The following is an 18,095-nucleotide window of genomic DNA, read 5'->3' as shown; positions in this document are numbered from 1 at the left end:
ACATCTAATATTGCACATGAGTCTACTATTTTAAGTAGTCCCCTCATTTTCTTAATATTTGTGCCCAAACCAAATGGGACAACTAAATTGAATTCTAAAATCGTTGGAAATATAGATCTTTTCAAGGTCTTCTCAAAATCTTGTTATGGCCACAATCATCCACACATTAATAGTAATAACATATATAACATTTGTATATGAGAAATATATTTAGAATTGTGTTTAATATATGTTCGATAAAAAAACAAATAGTGTGACACGAACTTGTTGCATTGAGAAAATTATTTCCATACTTAGACGGCTTTGCTTTAACCTTATTAAGCATAGCCAAAATGTAAAAATGTAGTTTAATAGGGTTAAATCACCTCATGAATGAAATATAGTAGTTGAAGGTATTAATGTGGGTTTGATAGCTGATGATGGAAGATCGCTAATGTATTAAAGGTCCATTTATCCAACATATATATCCCATGAAATTGTACAATACCACAAAACTCAAGGGACTAAGGAGCTGCAGTTAGAGGGTGAGGAAACAGTCAGACCGGATGGGCATGGGATTAACGATAACTTTCTCTTCAGTCTTCAGGAAGAACATTTTCCCATTTGAATCTCTTAACAATGTTGGGTACGAACACCAATATCTCTAACATCGCTTATTCTTTTTCGGGACACATTCTTGGTCCTTCTCCAAAGGGAACATATGTGTATGTGAGAACAGATAATGCTAAGGAGTTAACTACGGGGGATGCCTTACAATTTTGCCTGAAACATGGCATTCAACAACAATCCAGTTGTACTGACACACCCCAAAAAAAGGGATGGTTAAAAGAAAGCACAAACACATTCTTGAAATAGCAAGAAGTTTATTATTTCAAGCGAATCTCCCAATAAGCTTTTGGGGTGATTGCACACAATGCTCAGTGCACCTAATAAATAAGATGCCTTTATCTGTGCTTGGTGGTTTGACACCATATGAAAATTATTTTGGTAAGAAACCAGATTATTTACACTTAAAAGTGTTTGGATGTCTATGCTATGTTAGCACCTTGAAAAAGGAAAGACACAAGTTCATGCCTTGAGCACAAAAATGTGTTTTCATTGGATACTCCTCTTTTCAAAAAGGATACAAAGTGTACAACCTTACAACAAAGATTGTAAGTGTCTCTAAAGATGTTGTATTTCATGAGAGGTTCTTTCCTTATCAGTATAACAAAGATAAGATGCCAACAGAAACTCTCAAACAAATTTTCCTACCCATTGATTCTGACAGAAAACAGAATACTCCAATTCAGACCATCCTTGATCCTAACACCTTTACATATTCTGATCTGGATTACCTTCCTTGTGATACAACAATAAGAAATGAATTTGCTATTAATGAAAATCAAAATATCAATACTGAGCCTACTGCTTACAATCTTGATCCATCTTATACAGATAGTAACAATTCAGACATTCACAATCATCCCAGGAGAACCACAAGGATGTCAAAGACTCCTACTAATCTGAATGATTTTTACTGTAATACTAGTGATCATTGGTGTGGATTTGTCACACATTTTGCCAACAACAATATGCAAAATCATATTCATTCAGAACCTGAATCTTACAAACAAGCCGTAAGTATCCCTTATGGAAAGCTGCAATGGACAAAGAGCTTCAAGCCTTAGAAAATAACAGAACTTGGGAAATGGTTCCTTTACCCATAGGCAAAAAGGCCATCGATGTAAATGGGTCTTCAAAATAAAACTAAAGGCAGATGGAAGCTTATAAAGGTACAAAGCTAGGCTAGTGGCCAAAGGCTACAATCAAAAATTTGGAGAAGATTATGATGAAGCCTTCTCTCCAATTGTCAAAATGTCAACTATTTGGTGTGTACTAGCCTTGGTTGCTAGCAAACAGTGGTGTTTATACCAGTTGGATGTTAACAATGCCTTTTTACATGGGGACCTAAAAGAAGAAGTCTATACGCAACCACCACAAGGTTATCCTAGTCCGAAAAACACAGTTTGCAAGCTAACCAAATCACTATATGGCTTGAAACAAGCTTCAAGGCAATAGTTTGCCAAACTAACCCAAGAACTTCTCCTCAAAGACTATGTTCAATCTAAAAATGATTACTCTCTATTCATAAAGAAGCAAGGCAAAGGCATCACTATTCTTGCTATATATGTTGATGATGTCATTTTAACAGGAAATGACAAGAAAGATATTCAACACATAAAAGAACACTTAGACAAAGTGTTTAGCATCAAAGACCTAAGCATTCTCAATTTTTTTCTAGGCATAGAAGTCAATCATACTCCCAAGGGGATTATACTTACACAGAACAAGTTTACTAAGGAACTTATCAATGAGTGTGGATTTCCAGACCTTAAAAGGGTAGTCACTCCTCTTCCCATGAACATTAAAATTTCTACTAACACTGGGAGTCCATTAAAAGATCCTACTCCTTATAGGTGCCTTGTAGGAAAACTGAATTTCCTCACAAACACAAGACCTGACTTAGCATACTCTGTACAAACTTTGAGTCAATTCATGCAAAGCCCTAAGGATTCCCATTGGAGTGCTCTAAAACATATGTTGTCCTATGTTAAGCATACACAACGTCAAGGTATTCTCCTATCTGCTAGTGATAAAATCACTTTACAAGCTTTTTCAGATAGTGATTGGGGTTCTTGCCCAGACACAAGGAAGTTTGTGACTGGATATATAATCATACTTGGAAAATCTCCCATTTCATAGAAATCCAATAAACAAAGCACAATCTCCAAATCCAACTCTGAAGCTGAGTACAGAGTTATGGCCTCAGCTACTACTGAAGTGACTTGGTTAGTCAGATTACTCGAAGACCTTATGGTTACAAATTTAAAACCTATCACTCTTCATTGTGACAATCGGTCCGCATTGCACATAGCTAAAAATCCAGTATTTCATGAGAGGACAAAACACATTGAATTAGATTGTCACTTCACAAGAGAAAAGGTCATGGAAGGGTTGCTACAACTCTTATATCTCCCTACACAACATCAGGTGGCTGACATATTAACCAAAATTCTCCCATCTTATCAGTTCAAAGACCTATTAGGCAAACTAGGCATGCATTATCCCATGTCTAGTTTGAGGGGGAATGTTGAGATTACTTAATATGATCATCACTTTGGTTCTACTCCCATGCATTACTTAATATGATAATTGACAATCATTATTTTTTGTTGCACATAATATTGACATTTGTTGCTCAAACATATTATTTTTTGTAATTTTCCTTCTCGTGTATATTTTCGTATTATTTTTTCCCACATTTTTCAACTCAAATTTCATATACAGAACACAGTTCTCTAAAATCATCATAACAGTGTAAATAAAGCAAGGATAGTCAATAATACTTATAATAAGGGATGGTCATGAGTCCAGAACCCTGTTGGATCCGCCCTGGACTCGCCCCTTTTTTAAGAATTCGGGTCTTATTTTTTGGGATTCATCAGAGCCGGGTCAGATCTGGATCCAGAAAATATTTAACGGGTCCCGGTCCGGGTCTCAAGGGGCGGACCCGGACCCAGACCCTAGACCCGCCCCTCAGACCCGGACTCGGACCCTATACAATTAAATTTTTTTTTTACTTTTTAGTAATTATTTTGTATTTGAATTTCATAGACTCAAACAAGTGTTTGTAATACGATAATAAGTTGCTTACAAAAATACAAAAAGACTCGAAAAAGGTTCAATTTTGACAATTAAAGAGACTTTGTTTAAGACCCATTAAGGACCCTAGACCCGTCAGATCCGACGGGTCTGGATCTGGGTCTGAAATTTTGGACCCTTAGAGTCCAAATCCGGGTCTAGATCTATAAAAATAAAAGGGTCCGGGTCCGAGTCTGGCCAGACCCGCCCTATAACCATCTCTACTTATAATCCATCGATAAAAGGTAACTAAATTATAACTTAAGTCACTTCATATGGAGTGAGTTTGAAAATGTATCAAATAATAGCATTACAATTAATAAGACAATTTCAAATTCTAGAACATTGTCGCAATGACCTAGATTAAAGGTAACTACAGTTTTTACGTCAAAATTAGATTTCAAGTGTGTTTGTACGTAAGTGTATTTGTTTGTTTATTTATTTTCTGAAGTGTTAGCTTTATAGACTATTTATTATTTTGTAAGAGTCATTGAATTATTTGCTTTATTTTTGTTTTATTTATGCAATCTTCTATCTTAAAGATTTATTAATGTAATACAGTATGTCTTAAAAATAAGATACCATATTTAATTAAAATGCACAACTCTATCCTTCAAATTGTATTTATCCCTATTAAAATGTAATCAAAATAAAAAGACAGACACTGTTTCTTATTGAGAGACGTCTTTCAGGTTCAACTCCTTTACATTATTTTTAATGCCTATTTATCGTATTCTTAATGCCTACTCACAACATCTTAAATGCCTACTTACATCATTTTTAATGTTTATTTATTATATTTCAAAAAATATAATGAGTCGGCCAAATTAGAGACGGTCTCTATCTCTAACAAGAATTTGTGTTAAAAAATATCCAATCAAAATTTAATACTAAAATATATTGTTTTCAAAAGTATATTCAAGTGGTGAGCTAAAAATAACAAGTACAGATAAGGGTGGGAGAAAAGAATGCACAAAACAAAAAAAATAAAAAATGTAAGAGAGCAGATTTTCTGAGGCCATCATTAATTAATTAGTTCTTGAGAAAAACTGTAGAAACAATAAGGAAAAAAACAAAGAAATTTTATGGAGTCATGCATAAATGTAAACGGTTGAGATATTGAAGAAAATTGATAAAAAAGAATGTGGGGATCGAAAGGGAATGCAATAAAGAAAGGAGAAGATCATGGTCTTGTGGCGGTTGCAATTGACAAAGACAAAAGTAGTCAATATGCAATTAGATGGGCCATTGATCACCTTCTTGGTAAAGGTCGTCCTGTCGTCCTTATTCATGTCTCTAATGGCTCATCTTTTGCAGGTTCCATCTTTTGCACCCTCTTTTTTTTCAAGTAGTAAAAATTAGGCTGAGGAAAAGGGTCGCTGGGGGAGGAGCAACGAAAATCAAATTCTGAATTTTATCGAGAAAAAGTGATATATGCTACAAAATCTTATTGATATTTTTACTTTTTTAGTACAATATAGGCCGGAGGAAGGGGCTAGAAAAAGGCAACGAGAATTAAATTATTTTATTTGAAGAAAATAATGCGTTTTTCAATTTTCTCATATTTAGTTTCAAAATGAACTAATACAATTGTGAACATAAATACTGTTATTATTAGATCATTTTATTAGGATTAAGATTTTGACTTTATTATCATTGTTTGCAGCGGGAAGTTCTGCCATTATATCGACGTCAAGCCCCGCCTCATCACCAAATTCACAGCATGTTGACCAACAAACAAAGGATTTGTTTCGTACATTCCGCTGCTTTTGTATTCGCAAGGATGTAAGTATTTAAGTTTTTATTATTGCAATTCTTTGATATTTAAACCGTGACTACTCGATCATAAGTGATGGTGACGAGAATAGTTTGTGGTAGTTTTCGTGAAATATGTTTGTCATTTGCATACTAATGAAGCTTTTATCGCTAAATACTTCATGCCTTTTACTTTACAAGATTTTCATTATTGCAAGATACTATTAGGCCGTGATAATTCGTTACTTAATGTCACCGTAGCCCACTCGTGTGGACACGGGACACCCATAGCCTCGGGCCCACAAATCTGCGAGTCAAGAGCATTGACTTAAACATACATTTGGTGAGGTTCATTGTTCCTAAAACCATATGGTAGTCAGAAGATTAGCCCATCTAATATATATGCAAGTTTACAACCCAATATTTTATCGATATGAGATCTTATCTCACATGTGATTTCCAATAGATATGACTTCGTCCAAGTTGTGAACTTGTGATAGATGTAAATTTCGTGAAGTAAATGAAGTTATTAGAGTCAACAAGCATGATCCTGATTCATAAAATCTATCAAATGATTTTCTCATCTAAACTCTGTTAAATTTTCATAACTTTTTTCTTTATTTAATATATCAACGATCAAACAATCATTACAGTAATACAAGTATAATTATGTGCTTTAATTTCGTACTTAATGCATATATGGGAGATCATAAACATGTATAATGTGTTCTACTACCATCTAAAAATAAGGGTTTCGACCATTAAATGATACATAATATGCTTGGTTTGTGTTTTAATCAGATACGTTGCATAGATGTCACACTCAAAGATAGCGACGTAGGCAGAGCTCTTATAGAATACGCCAACTACGCTGCAATTGAAAATTTGGTTCTTGGTGCATCAAAGGGTGGATTTATCAGGTATGATATATATACATTGAGTACATATAAACTTGACTAGAGGGTTCAACACGCTGGCTTCTGATACCATGTAAAGAAACCAACTCAACTAAAAACTTAAGCTGATGATTGAGACTCTACTCCTTAGGATATATTATATACTTTAACAGTTATTTATATTAATAAATAAATCATTATATTATTATAATATATATTCTATCAGATTGAAAAGTGCAAAATATTATTATTTATGATGAGACAGGAAATTCAAGCTATCAGATATACCAACTATGGTGTCAAGAGGAGCACCTGATTTTTGCAATGTATATGTTATCTCAAAGACAAAGATTTCAAGTGTACGTAATGCTTCAAGACCTGTTCCACATACTTCCCCTCTTCAGTCCTACTTAGAAAGTTGTTCCAAAGATAAAACAGACCCTTCCACACCTCGTGCAACAACGCCTGTACTCGCCACACCTACTGTCACCACGCCTGTCACAACACCCCCTAGACGTAGTCTCAGCATACGAGGTTTTTTTTCTTCCCCTCTAGTTCTATATTCATTAATGTGACAACAAGATCACGGTTTAAAATCTCATTCACCATCAACTTAAGCATTTGGTTGAACATATGGTTATATACTCTGTCACATTAAGAGATTATCTTACGTCTTTTGTACTTCAATATCCCTAATGTGACAATAATAAACTCATGGTTACGCATCTTGTTCACCCCTCATCTCAAATGGAATGTTCAGCACCATGTATGAGGAGGTTTATGGGTATGGGTTGTTTCCTTCCCTCCTCAAACCCTGCTCATAATTCCTATACGAGCGGAATACACTGAGTATGATGATGACTCTATACTTCTAATCACCATTGTTGCTTCTTGTCAAAATGATTATATTTGGGTTATGTGCAAGCAGGGGAAAGACCATCATACTCATCATCCACACAATCAACAGATGACAGGGAGAATCTCAGGTACTTCCATGAGCAAGGAAAGCTTGTTCTATGTAACTAGTAAAGAATGTATCATCTATGAATTGTTAATCATACATTCCATGGTTAATGTTCATGCTTGGTGGATTTTGTATCAGGCCTGATAGGATACATGAACGGCTTATGTGTAGCGATTTCCTAGAATGTGATACAGATATATCCTTTGTCAGCTCTGATCGGACTAGTGTTGATCGCCTTTCAGTACAGTATGACTTCATGGATCCAATGAGAACCCCAAGACTTTCGACCAGTTCAGATCACAGTTTTGGATCAGTTCGTTTTGGACAAAAGATGCATGATAGACCCGAATTTTCATTTGTGTCACAAGAAAGTGGACTCACTTCAGCTTCTTCAGCGCATAGTGTAAGTATCATATGATTACAATTGCTATCATATACTTATTCCGTCTCTTAAAGCTTGTGAACATTCGACAACCAATGAAAATCAATGGTAGAAATTAGGCTCCAAGAAACTGCTAGCAATGAATACTGATGTGGTCAATACCCTTATGTAACTGATTAAGTATCTAACTTACTATAACGGTACAACCATGTGTTACATACGCACTTTTAGTCTAAAGGGTTCTCGTATGAAGAGCTTGATGAAGCATATACCATATCCTAGAGCTACAATCATCAACTTAAGTTGAAGTTCCTGATATGTTATATACTTTTATCGGTATATCTAGTTTTACGTATCTTGATTATACTATACACTAGTTTTCTGTAACTCTTGTAACGAAGATATGAAATAACACGAGGTCCTTTTAAATGAAAACAGGAAGACACAGAAGCTGAGATCCGAAGGCTTAGGCTAGAGCTACGGCAAACAATGGAGATGTACAGTGAAGCCTGCAAAGAAGCAGTTGTTTCTAAAGAAAGAGAAAGACAACAAGTATGTTTCACACTTATACCCCAATCATCAGCTTAAACTTTTGGTTGAGTTGGTTCTTTGACATAGTTACAGAAGTTAATGTTACAGAATGGTCACGGGTTTAAATCTTATCCAACTCTTATTTTAAGTGCAATGTTTGGAACCGTGTATGAAGAGGGCATGTTGCATCAACAGTTCTAGACCAAAGAGATCTCGAGGTCATGTTGTACAATTATAATTGACATTGCTTCTATTTGATTGTTTTAGGCAATGGAGCTTCACAGAAGGAGACTAGAAGAGGACAAGAAACTGGAAGAAACAGCAAGTCCTGATGAAATAGCAATGGCGCTAGCAGAGAGACAGAAAGCGGATCAGGAAGAAGCCAGGAAAAAAAACGAAGCAAAGTCAGAGTACGCACCATCCCATGGTGGTATGTACAGGAAGTACTCCATTGAAGAGATTGAAACAGCTACAGATAGGTTCTCTAAATCTCTGAAAATAGGAGAAGGAGGATATGGACCTGTGTTTAAGTGTTACCTTGATCATACAAGAGTTGCAGTTAAAGTTCTACGTCCAGATGCCGCTCAAGGTAGAACGCAGTTCCAACAAGAGGTACTAAGATTATTTATAATATAAGCAGAGTAAGAGTACCTACTAAAATGATTACTTGAAATCCAAATGTAGACCATCAAATTTTCTTTAACTTATTGCAGGTAGAAGTACTAAGTTGCATCAGGCATCCCAACATGGTTCTACTTCTAGGTGCATGCCCAGAATACGGGTGCATAGTTTACGAATACATGGCCAACGGTAGTTTAGATGATTGTTTATTTCGTAGAGGAAAAACCCCACCTCTTTCTTGGCAAGTTAGGTTCCGAATTGCAGCTGATATCGCAACAGGGCTGAACTTCCTGCATCAAACAAAACCCGAACCGTTAGTTCATCGAGACCTTAAACCCGGGAATATACTTCTCGACAGATATTTCGTAGCTAAGATTGGTGATGTTGGATTAGCTAAGCTTGTTCCACCTTCAGTTGCAGATCATATAACACAATATTGTATAACATCAGCTGCAGGGACTTTCTGTTATATTGATCCAGAGTATCAACAAACTGGTATGCTTGGTGTTAAGTCTGATGTTTATTCATTTGGGATTGTGCTTTTACAATTGTTAACTGCTAAACAACCGATGGGTTTGGCTCACCAAGTTGAAGATTCTATTGAGAAAGATAAATTTGCTGACATTTTGGATAAATCAGTGCTTGATTGGCCTATGGAACAAGCCTTAGTAATGGCTAAGATAGCTATACGTTGCGCTGAGTTGAGACGTAAAGATCGACCAGAACTTGGGAATGATGTGTTGCCTGAGCTCGAAAAATTGAGAGACTTTGCTGATGAAAGATCACAGCCTTTTGTGTTTTTTGCTGGACCAGCTTATTCTTCTGCTAATCACAGTCAGACATCTATGTCACAGGTCAGTTGCTAGAAGTTTTTTCCTTTGTAATTAGCTTATGATTTGATATTCATATCCTACATTTTTAAAATCTGCCAAGAAACCAACTCAACCAAGAGCTTAAGCTTTTGATTGAGTTGGATTCTTCAGAAGTCAACATGACAAGAGATCAAGGGTTCGAATCTCATTCACCTCTCGTTTCAAGTGGAATATTAAAAGCAAGGTATGAGAGGGTTTATGAATCCACACTTCTAATCTAAAGTATTCTCGTGTGCGAGGGCATGTTGTTAGTAAAGTGTTTGAATTTTTATCCCTATGATTATGATGTTTACAATTGTTCTTACAAGAAATCAAAATTTATTTTGTAGTTAAGTGATTCCAACTTTTCAGCTCCAGGGAGCTCAAAGACTCTGTCATCCTCACCATCACCAAGAGGTAGAAAATCAAATAATTACACTATTTTTACATATACTTAAGAGTTATTAACATCAGAGGTTGGTGTAATTGGTAAAATTAAGTCTTGTATTCTTAACTTCTTAAGTTCAGTTTTGATTTTGTCATTTGCAATTATGGGAGAAGGGACTAAGCCTAGCTTGCTAAGCTGATCGGGTTTAACTTATGCTAGATACGGGTTTAGACCCATCCTTTGGTAGAATATATAATATATATTATTAATTCAACTATCAATTTAAGTATTTAGTTTAGTTTGTTTATTGACTTGGTATTAGAAGCAGAAGCTACGGGATCAAATCCCATAGCCTTAAGACTTGTGTTGCATGCATTTACACTTTTGTTGCAAAGGACTATCTTGAGTGAATGCATAATCATATTATAATTTATATTGGATCTTCAACTATAAACTTAAACTTTTAATTAAATAGATTCTTTCATATCCTCAACAAAAATTAACAAAATCCAAAACTAAACTTAATAATATAATGTTGTTTTGTTGCAGTGTTTTCATCAAATGACGCAAATCAAAGAGCTGGAGTAACGTGCAACTTCTGAAGGCCACATAGTCAACTTACCCAAATAATTTCGCACAACCCGTAATCAAATTTGGTCTACTGATGAAGCACTTGAAGAGTCCAACATAAGAGCCTCTGAATTTTTGCATGTGGTAAAGATACACAAAACATAGATTCAACAAAATCAAAAAGAAAAATAGGGAAGACCTAAACATAACTTTTTACCTCAAAAACAATAGCATATGAGCTCGTAGGTTATTAGAGAACTTATTATAGCTTCCAAGTGATGGGCCGAAATCTGAACATGTAACAAGGTATAGGGATAAATGATGTAGGTTAGTTATTAAGATGTTAACATTTCTATCATGTACTATGTAGAATACCATAAAACTGATATAACGATATCAAGTGATGATGATATTTATGATGGAAGACCTGTCTCATTAAGATTATTACGTTTGATTTTAAATTCAGCAATGGTAACGGAACAAGAAATGTGTATTTGCATAATTCGTCAAAGATAAAAAGTATTGCTTTTTGGGATTCTTGCACATTATTTATCAACATCTATTACAAAGTGATCCACCACAACTTTGTCGAAGTAATTTTATATTTAAACTTCAAAATTTAGGGTCATGACTCACAAGTAAATATGGGTTCCTTAAATGGAGAGCTGCAATCAGCGCCGTTTGAACATTTTTAGGGCGAAGTAAGAACAAATCTGTGAAGAACTTGTTGCATGCGTAGCAGTTTTGATTATAACAAAACATCCATTTTTGCAATATGGGGTAAGGAACAGCCTGCCAGATCCTGCTAAGAGTAGACCATTATGGAGGATTTGTAGAGTCGATCACTACTAAGATGATTCCAAAAGATGCTTTGCCAGGATTTAAATTCATTTTTTCCCTCTAATCTATAGTCTACCACATTTCAATGTATGATTATTTGAGCACATTTAAACGACACCGTACTATGGAAGAACTACACATAAATTAGAATAGTTTCAACCAAACCCTAACTAGGCTTTATGATTTGAATGTACAACTTTGTTTTATGAAATACGTAAAGGTTGGTGTTTTCAAATTACGATCTAATCCAGAAACTCCATCAAATTAAATCAAATCAGAATACTGAAAGATCCGCAGAGTATTTGGAAACCTGAACAATACTCTACTATCAATGAACAACACAGAGATTGGAAAAGATTCAACCAAAACATAACAATCAAAATTACCAAAGATCAACACAAGCATCAACAATTAGATATCAACAATAAAACTCACCCATTCATTAACATCAAGAAACCGACATGGCGACATCACATCACAAGATTCCACTAAGAACAATACTATTGTATTAATTAAAAGTAAGATACATGAAGATTAAAAAGGAGAAAGAAGCTGAGAAAGAGAAGGCTTAGGCTCAGAATTCATGCCGATGTAGATAATCAAAGGAATTAAACCAAAGTGAACCATCACTTTTCCTTTCTTCAGACTCCAATTAGTCCATTCTTTCACACTCTTGTATATCTTCGATTCGTCTTCTTCTTCGTGCACTTTTCTCCCTTTTCCTCTTATCGCCATTTTTTCTCTTCGAGATCTGATCACCGATTGTATAAACCCTAATCTGATAAACCCCGTTTACTTATTTTTTACGCATTATATATTTGTGAATTGTGATAATAAATCAGGATATTTGTTGGTACAGGGTCCTCCTTTTTGTGGACCGTATTCTTTGGGCTTTTAATGCAAACCTTTTTTGAGAGAAAAATGAAAAGAATAAGGTTATTATAAAAAAAAATTTCCAAAAATAAGCAGATTTTAAATCCTAAATTAAGTGTGTTTATATCTGAGCTTAAAGTTAATCAATAGCGAACAAAAGGGAGATAATGTTATATTGTGAGAAAGGACAAAAAAATTAAAATAAAGTTTGTTCGCCAAAGTGTTTTTAAATTTTTTTGTCCCTTCTAACGCTATGACATTGTCTCCCTCTTGTTCACTGTTAATAACAACAAACAAAAAAATTTGACTTTTTTGACAATTTTCTTTTTTTTATTTTAGTAACAGCGAACATACCTAATCTCAGCTATTACATGAAGACGCTCATTTTTTAAATTATAATTTTTTCAAAGCTTATTTTTGAGAAATTTTTTAATAATTAGCTTATTTCTTTCAGTTTTTCCTTTTTTAAGGAGCAAATCATATGAGACTTCATTATAATGAAATAAATTCATAAAAAGCCTAAATTTTAAAAGTTGAGTATATTAAGTATACATAATTTTTTGTATGTGGTTGTCCCACTCATGCGATATACTGACGAAATCCAAGGTTTAAATTAAAATACATATTTTAAAACTTAAAATGTCATATATAACACTTAAAATTCCTACTTCAATATTTAATTTTTCAGCTCGATTTAACTTTATTTTCTAATACATACTTTAACCCTTAAAAACACTCACTCCAAGACTTAAAAAATCAATTCAAATTCGAAGGCTTAAAATTTTTATTTTAAGGTTATAAATCCACACTCCAAGCTAAATCAAGTCTTAAGTTTTTTTCACCAATTGTTAAAATTAGTACTCCAAGACTTAAAATATCCACTATATACGTTAAAAGTTTAAAATTATCAATTCTATAACTTAAAATGTCTTTTTCACGGTCTACAATTTTCATTTTAAATTTTAAACGACAATCGAAAAATTATTTTTGGGAAAAAAATATTAGGTTGTCGACTAGGCTTGTAAATGGTCGCATGTATACGGCCGTCTTGATTGATAATTATACAATTGAAAGTTTTTAATTAGTTTAGTTAGATTATTTAGTCCATTTAAAAATTTTCTCACAGTCAATAAGATCTTTTTAAATGAAAACTTATACTTTGTCTGATAACAAGTCTTTACGATGAGTATTATGATATTTAGAATTATAATTTTAATATTTAAAATGATATGTTGAACATTAAATAAAAAGTGAATGTTTAGTTTAATTTATATTTTGAATTTTAATTTTAATATTTAAAATAATATGTTAAACATCAAATAATTATAAAAATGAATATTTTAAGTACGAAAGTCAATGTTTAGTTTAATTTAGTTGGACTATGTAGGATGCAACCCAATTTAAGACTATCTCACATTGTCAATGTCCTTAAAGACACAATTTCTAAACTTGAAGCAATCTTTGAGTGATTTGCCTAATTGGGGTTGAAATATAAAAAAATTTTATTTTTGGTGTTCTTTAAAACTTAATTCTCAAAATGGTGTTCATATAATAAAATAATTATACTAAGCTACATTTTTTTTGGTTTGGTAATTCCAAACCTGCAAGAAGATAAAATTATTTTGTCAAGTAAATGTAGTGTAAAATAAATTTAAAAAATCCCACAAGTCTTACAGTAAAATATAAAAAAAAAACTTCAATATACAACCAAAAATCTCTATCAAGTCCAAAAGTCAAATTAATAGAGATGTTTGTCGAAGATGGCGTATCCTTGTGATCTGTTGTTAACATCATCCTTGTGATCTATCATAGAGAATGGGGTGAGTTTTTAATATAAAAAATAATACATTGAATATTGTAATGCATATATACCTCAAGTTAAAAAAAAAGTTAATGGTTGTGGTGGGAAGTCGGCGGTTGGTGTGGATGGTGGTTATCGTTGATCTCTTCAACTCCTCTGTCGTCAGTCTTATAGATGTTTAGTTTAGGGATTTGAGAAAATTAATAGGTTTGTTATTGGAATTGGAATTAATTTAGTCTTAGTTTAGTTTTACTTGAGAGAGAATTAATAGGTTTGGAACTTCCCATACCACAATCAAATAGATTTAATTAATTTTTTTTCTTAATGAACACAATTTGAGAATTTTTTTTTTCCAACACTAATTAGGCAAATGACTCGCAATTTTCAGATTTCATTTTCATATTCATTTATTATTTTTGAAAAGAAAGGTGGTTACTCTCTTAAAATAGAATAAAAAGGTGGTTATTATCGTAAGTTTATAATATTTTTTGAAAAAGTGGTTTAATGGTTGCTTATCATCTTATAATAAAAAGTGGTTTAGTGGTTTGGAAATTGCTTTTAGAATTTTTTAAAGGAAATTAGTAAATTAAAAAAAGGTATGAAATGTAATTTAAGGAGTGTGATGTGAAAGTGATTATAAAGAAAATAAAATGGGGTCTTCCACAAGCAAATTCATAAATGATGTTGGTTCTGTAATTGGAGGCATTATTGCAGCACCGTTTAAATCTATTTTTGGTCGATCATGCGAGTAAGGTTTTTTTTTTTTTTTTTTTTATTTACATTATGGCTATTTTTATGTTATTAAGTATGATGAATTATTATTTAAAAAAAGAGTATGATGAATTATCATGAATATTAAATTTTTTTATAGTTATTTCCTCCATATAATTTATATTAAATTAATTCTACATTTTACTAATTGCAGTATTTATCTTTAAAAACTAATATTCTAGTGAAATATTAGTATTAAAAGATGAAACAAGTATATCAATCCAAATTTTACACAGATTAATAATTATGTTTTTTTTATAAGAGGTCTTTTTTATTTATTGAAAAAGGGTTAATTGATACATATAAAAGGAAGTTATTGTTGTGTATATAGGCAAAAATAGAAACATAAGATGGTAATAGTCGGAAAAAACAATTGAAAGTTAGACAACAGAATAGAAACTATTGAAACATAAGGGTTAATTGAAAGTTATTGAAAATACATAAGAATAGAAACTATTGTTGTATAAGTATTAGATTTATTACATAGGAAGTTATTTATTGAAAGTTATTGTTGTTAACAGATTAATGTTTTGTTTGGAAATAGTCATATGGAGTTTTATGAGAGTTACACAATGTCTCAAAGTTTTGCAAGAATTAGATTTTGATTTAGGTAGAGTAAGTATTTTATTTTTCAGATAAAGTCTTAAGATTAAATAGCACTTAGTAAAAAAGACGTATATAGGCAAATATTATTTGTACATAAAATGGATCATTGTGTAATGATATGTACCACTTTAAAGATTGTATATTTGTAAATAAAAACTAACAAAATATTTTTATCGTTAATTATTTAAAATTTTTAAGAGAATCTAATATGAAAATTGAAAAAAAATACTCTAATATTTTATATAATAATTTTAACTTTTTAAGAAAAGATAAAAAGTAAAATAATTCAAAAGGATAAATAAAGTTATATTTATAAAGCAAATATAATATTAAATTTTTATTTACATTAAAAATTGCTATATTCTTTCTTATATATGATCCAATGTTGTATATATCCCCTTTTCCTTGTACTAAAAATGTTTATACGATTTGTTGTAGGGATGTGTGTGAAGGAATATGGGATGTGGTTTGTTTTATCGGGCATATTTGCATAGCCGATTTGGTGAAATTTTTACTTGTTTGTTGTCTCTCCTATATATGTAAGACCCACTCCAATTCTTTTCGTACTCTCTCGACCCTCATTCGTAAATTTATTTATATAAAAGAAAAATAAAACACCTAATTATTTGAATAGCTTAAATAAGTAAAACATAATATTAAACCAATTAGTTTTAATCATTAGATTTTTCATATAAAAAGTTTCTTTTGTTCTTCATATTTAAGTTGGTAATTAGTCTAAATATTGTTAAAACACTTTTTTAATAGCATAGTCAAAAGTAATTTAACATTTCGCTCATCCGTTATGAATAATCTCACATGATTATTTTCTAATAATATCATTTTTAATATGTATTTGTTCTCAACATACCGCTGTGAGATGGGAGAGGTGGGTTTATGGTGGTTTATGGTAATTCAGTTCACTAGGTATGTTCAGACTTAGGAGCAAAAACATAGCAAAGGTTGAATTATTAGATAACATAATCCAAAGGTGGATCTTTCTCGAATCGAGGTACTCTTTGGCTACATCCTCCTTTATGGGTATGAGTTGCCACCTTCTTTCCCTCCCCATACTCTGATCATAGTTTCCTATGGGCGGTATACATTAAGTACGATAATAATAATAATAATAATAATAATAATAATAATGAATCCAAAAGTGAAATTATTTACAACGCAGTGTAAAATAATGAATTATTTTCGATGATTTCAACATTTTTTTATAAATTGGCACCATTAAGAAATTTATCTACAATATTTTACCATTATTTTCTTGATTATCAAGCTTATCTTGATTATTGCAGGTCTAGTTTTTGTATACTTGATATATAAGTTGGGAATATGTCAATGTATGACAAAAATCATATGTAAGACAAGTTGGGCTGCTTGTGAAACATTTTGGTTGACATTAGATTATGTGTGTTGTTTTTGTTGGCATAAGATTAGATACACCAAGAGAGTTTACCGCGGACGACGTCGTATAAGGCATGGACACTTGAGTACGGATGTTGAGTTGGGTTATAAGAGTGCAATTGAAGCTTTAAGTGATGATGAAAGTGCTCTTAATAATTATCATGCTTCAAGTCTTATTAGAAAAAGAAAGTCACGAGAAAGGTTTAGAAGGGGGAGAACAAAAAATGTTGGTAGGTGTCGTAATTCTAAAAGATTGGGATCAACTATAAATTATGGTAGAAGTGTAAGGTTAAGTAAAAATCAAGTTTCTGTTCATTCGATAGGTAAATCGCAAAGGATAATGAGAAGGAGAAAAAAGCGAAGAAAACACCATCACAAGCAAATGCATATGTCAAATTTGAGAGAGATTAAAAGAAGTAATACAGCCAAATTTAAGAAGCAAAGAACGACATAATATTTTGAGCATATTTTCTATTTTTTAAAAGAAATTATTGATTTTGTATTGATATGTACTTAGTTGAACTCAAATATTTGTAATACATTAGGATATCTTATTATGAATTTTGATAAGATTATTTGTAATTTTATCTACATCAAAAAAAATAATTTTAATTTATGTATAAAATAATTTTATCTACATTAGAATATCTATTTTTTGTTTTTATAGAGGCCCTGAATTCTCGCATTTACTCCACTTTCATCTTAATTGCTTGTAGTACCACATCTTCAACTTGCATTTCACCTTCCAATTCCACAATTTTATGGTTGATTAAGAGAGTGGTAATTCTTCTCTTTGTAATTGAAAGTAGCAATAATATATTAACTTTATAAGAGAAATCAAATCTTGTTTCATATAGAAAGTAAATATTTATTTTCTTATATAAAATGTTAAATTCGATTTTCATCTAGTCTTTTCCTTTACTCGATTAACTTAATAATCCAAAAAAAAAGATTAACATTAAGAGAATATAATGATTGTGGCTTCAATTTATAACTTAATATTTGAAACTTATTTAAAATTATCTCAAGAATTAGATGATGAATGAGTGATAAAGTTTTGTTCTACACATGATGTTCATCTTGGGTTTTCGTTTCATTGATCTATGGAAGCTTTCATTTTTGCATCACTTACATTTTTGCACTGTGAAACTT

General features: G+C 32.1%; 3 protein-coding genes across 5 annotated transcripts; 2 read left to right on the top strand and 1 right to left on the bottom strand.

The window, feature by feature from the left end:
* Positions 1 to 4,623: 4,623 nt before the first annotated feature.
* Positions 4,624 to 10,759, top strand: LOC130812749 (U-box domain-containing protein 52-like). Its single transcript, XM_057678326.1, has 11 exons — positions 4,624 to 5,001; positions 5,351 to 5,469; positions 6,241 to 6,359; positions 6,601 to 6,869; positions 7,264 to 7,321; positions 7,438 to 7,702; positions 8,120 to 8,233; positions 8,480 to 8,824; positions 8,926 to 9,687; positions 10,035 to 10,101; positions 10,622 to 10,759. Exons 1-11 carry the CDS (start codon positions 4,827 to 4,829, stop codon positions 10,672 to 10,674), a joined length of 2,346 nt encoding a protein of 781 aa, XP_057534309.1. The 5' UTR covers positions 4,624 to 4,826; the 3' UTR covers positions 10,675 to 10,759.
* LOC130812750 (mitochondrial import receptor subunit TOM7-1-like) lies at positions 8,228 to 12,316 on the bottom strand. 3 transcript variants are annotated; one of them, XR_009042115.1, is made up of 6 exons: positions 11,279 to 11,444; positions 10,860 to 10,932; positions 10,695 to 10,769; positions 8,864 to 9,123; positions 8,631 to 8,732; positions 8,228 to 8,560 (listed from the first exon to the last, which is right to left on the bottom strand). XR_009042115.1 is itself a non-coding variant. In XM_057678327.1 (4 exons), exons 1-4 carry the CDS (start codon positions 12,215 to 12,217, stop codon positions 9,616 to 9,618), a joined length of 336 nt encoding a protein of 111 aa, XP_057534310.1. In that variant the 5' UTR covers positions 12,218 to 12,316; the 3' UTR covers positions 9,518 to 9,615. The 3 variants fall into 3 exon arrangements, 2 of the variants coding, with proteins under 2 accessions (XP_057534310.1, XP_057534311.1); XM_057678327.1 differs by lacking the exons at positions 8,228 to 8,560; positions 8,631 to 8,732; positions 8,864 to 9,123; positions 11,279 to 11,444 and adding exons at positions 9,518 to 9,655; positions 12,070 to 12,316; XM_057678328.1 differs by lacking the exons at positions 8,228 to 8,560; positions 8,631 to 8,732; positions 8,864 to 9,123; positions 10,695 to 10,769; positions 10,860 to 10,932 and adding an exon at positions 12,070 to 12,312 and having other exon boundaries at positions 11,151 to 11,444.
* Positions 12,317 to 14,806: 2,490 nt separating this feature from the next.
* Positions 14,807 to 17,397, top strand: LOC130813589 (uncharacterized). Its single transcript, XM_057679426.1, has 3 exons — positions 14,807 to 14,904; positions 15,972 to 16,072; positions 16,835 to 17,397. The coding sequence occupies exons 1-3, from the start codon at positions 14,807 to 14,809 to the stop codon at positions 17,395 to 17,397; spliced, it is 762 nt and encodes a 253-aa protein (XP_057535409.1).
* The last annotated feature ends 698 nt before the right edge of the window (positions 17,398 to 18,095 follow it).

This window comes from Amaranthus tricolor, chromosome 5, assembly GCF_026212465.1.
Source record: "Amaranthus tricolor cultivar Red isolate AtriRed21 chromosome 5, ASM2621246v1, whole genome shotgun sequence".
Lineage (NCBI taxonomy): Eukaryota > Viridiplantae > Streptophyta > Magnoliopsida > Caryophyllales > Amaranthaceae > Amaranthus > Amaranthus tricolor.
Note: the sequence above shows the minus strand (reverse complement) of the source record. Positions and strands in the feature narration are given on the sequence as shown.

Excerpts from the sequence above, each read along its gene's own strand:
- LOC130812749 (XM_057678326.1), top strand. The coding sequence starts at position 4,827 with ATGTGGGGATCGAAAGGGAATGCAATAAAGAAAGGAGAAGATCATGGT. Across the intron at positions 5,002-5,350 it reads TAATGGCTCATCTTTTGCAG|CGGGAAGTTCTGCCATTATA; the intron begins GTTCCATCTTTT and ends CATTGTTTGCAG. Across the intron at positions 5,470-6,240 it reads GCTTTTGTATTCGCAAGGAT|ATACGTTGCATAGATGTCAC; the intron begins GTAAGTATTTAA and ends TGTTTTAATCAG.
- LOC130813589 (XM_057679426.1), top strand. The coding sequence starts at position 14,807 with ATGGGGTCTTCCACAAGCAAATTCATAAATGATGTTGGTTCTGTAATT. Across the intron at positions 14,905-15,971 it reads ATTTTTGGTCGATCATGCGA|GGATGTGTGTGAAGGAATAT; the intron begins GTAAGGTTTTTT and ends GATTTGTTGTAG. Across the intron at positions 16,073-16,834 it reads TTGTTGTCTCTCCTATATAT|GTCTAGTTTTTGTATACTTG; the intron begins GTAAGACCCACT and ends TGATTATTGCAG.
- LOC130812750 (XM_057678327.1), bottom strand. The coding sequence starts at position 12,217 with ATGGCGATAAGAGGAAAAGGGAGAAAAGTGCACGAAGAAGAAGACGAA. Across the intron at positions 10,933-12,069 it reads TCCTTTGATTATCTACATCG|ATTTCGGCCCATCACTTGGA; the intron begins GCATGAATTCTG and ends TTACATGTTCAG. Across the intron at positions 10,770-10,859 it reads CATATGCTATTGTTTTTGAG|AGGCTCTTATGTTGGACTCT; the intron begins GTAAAAAGTTAT and ends GCAAAAATTCAG.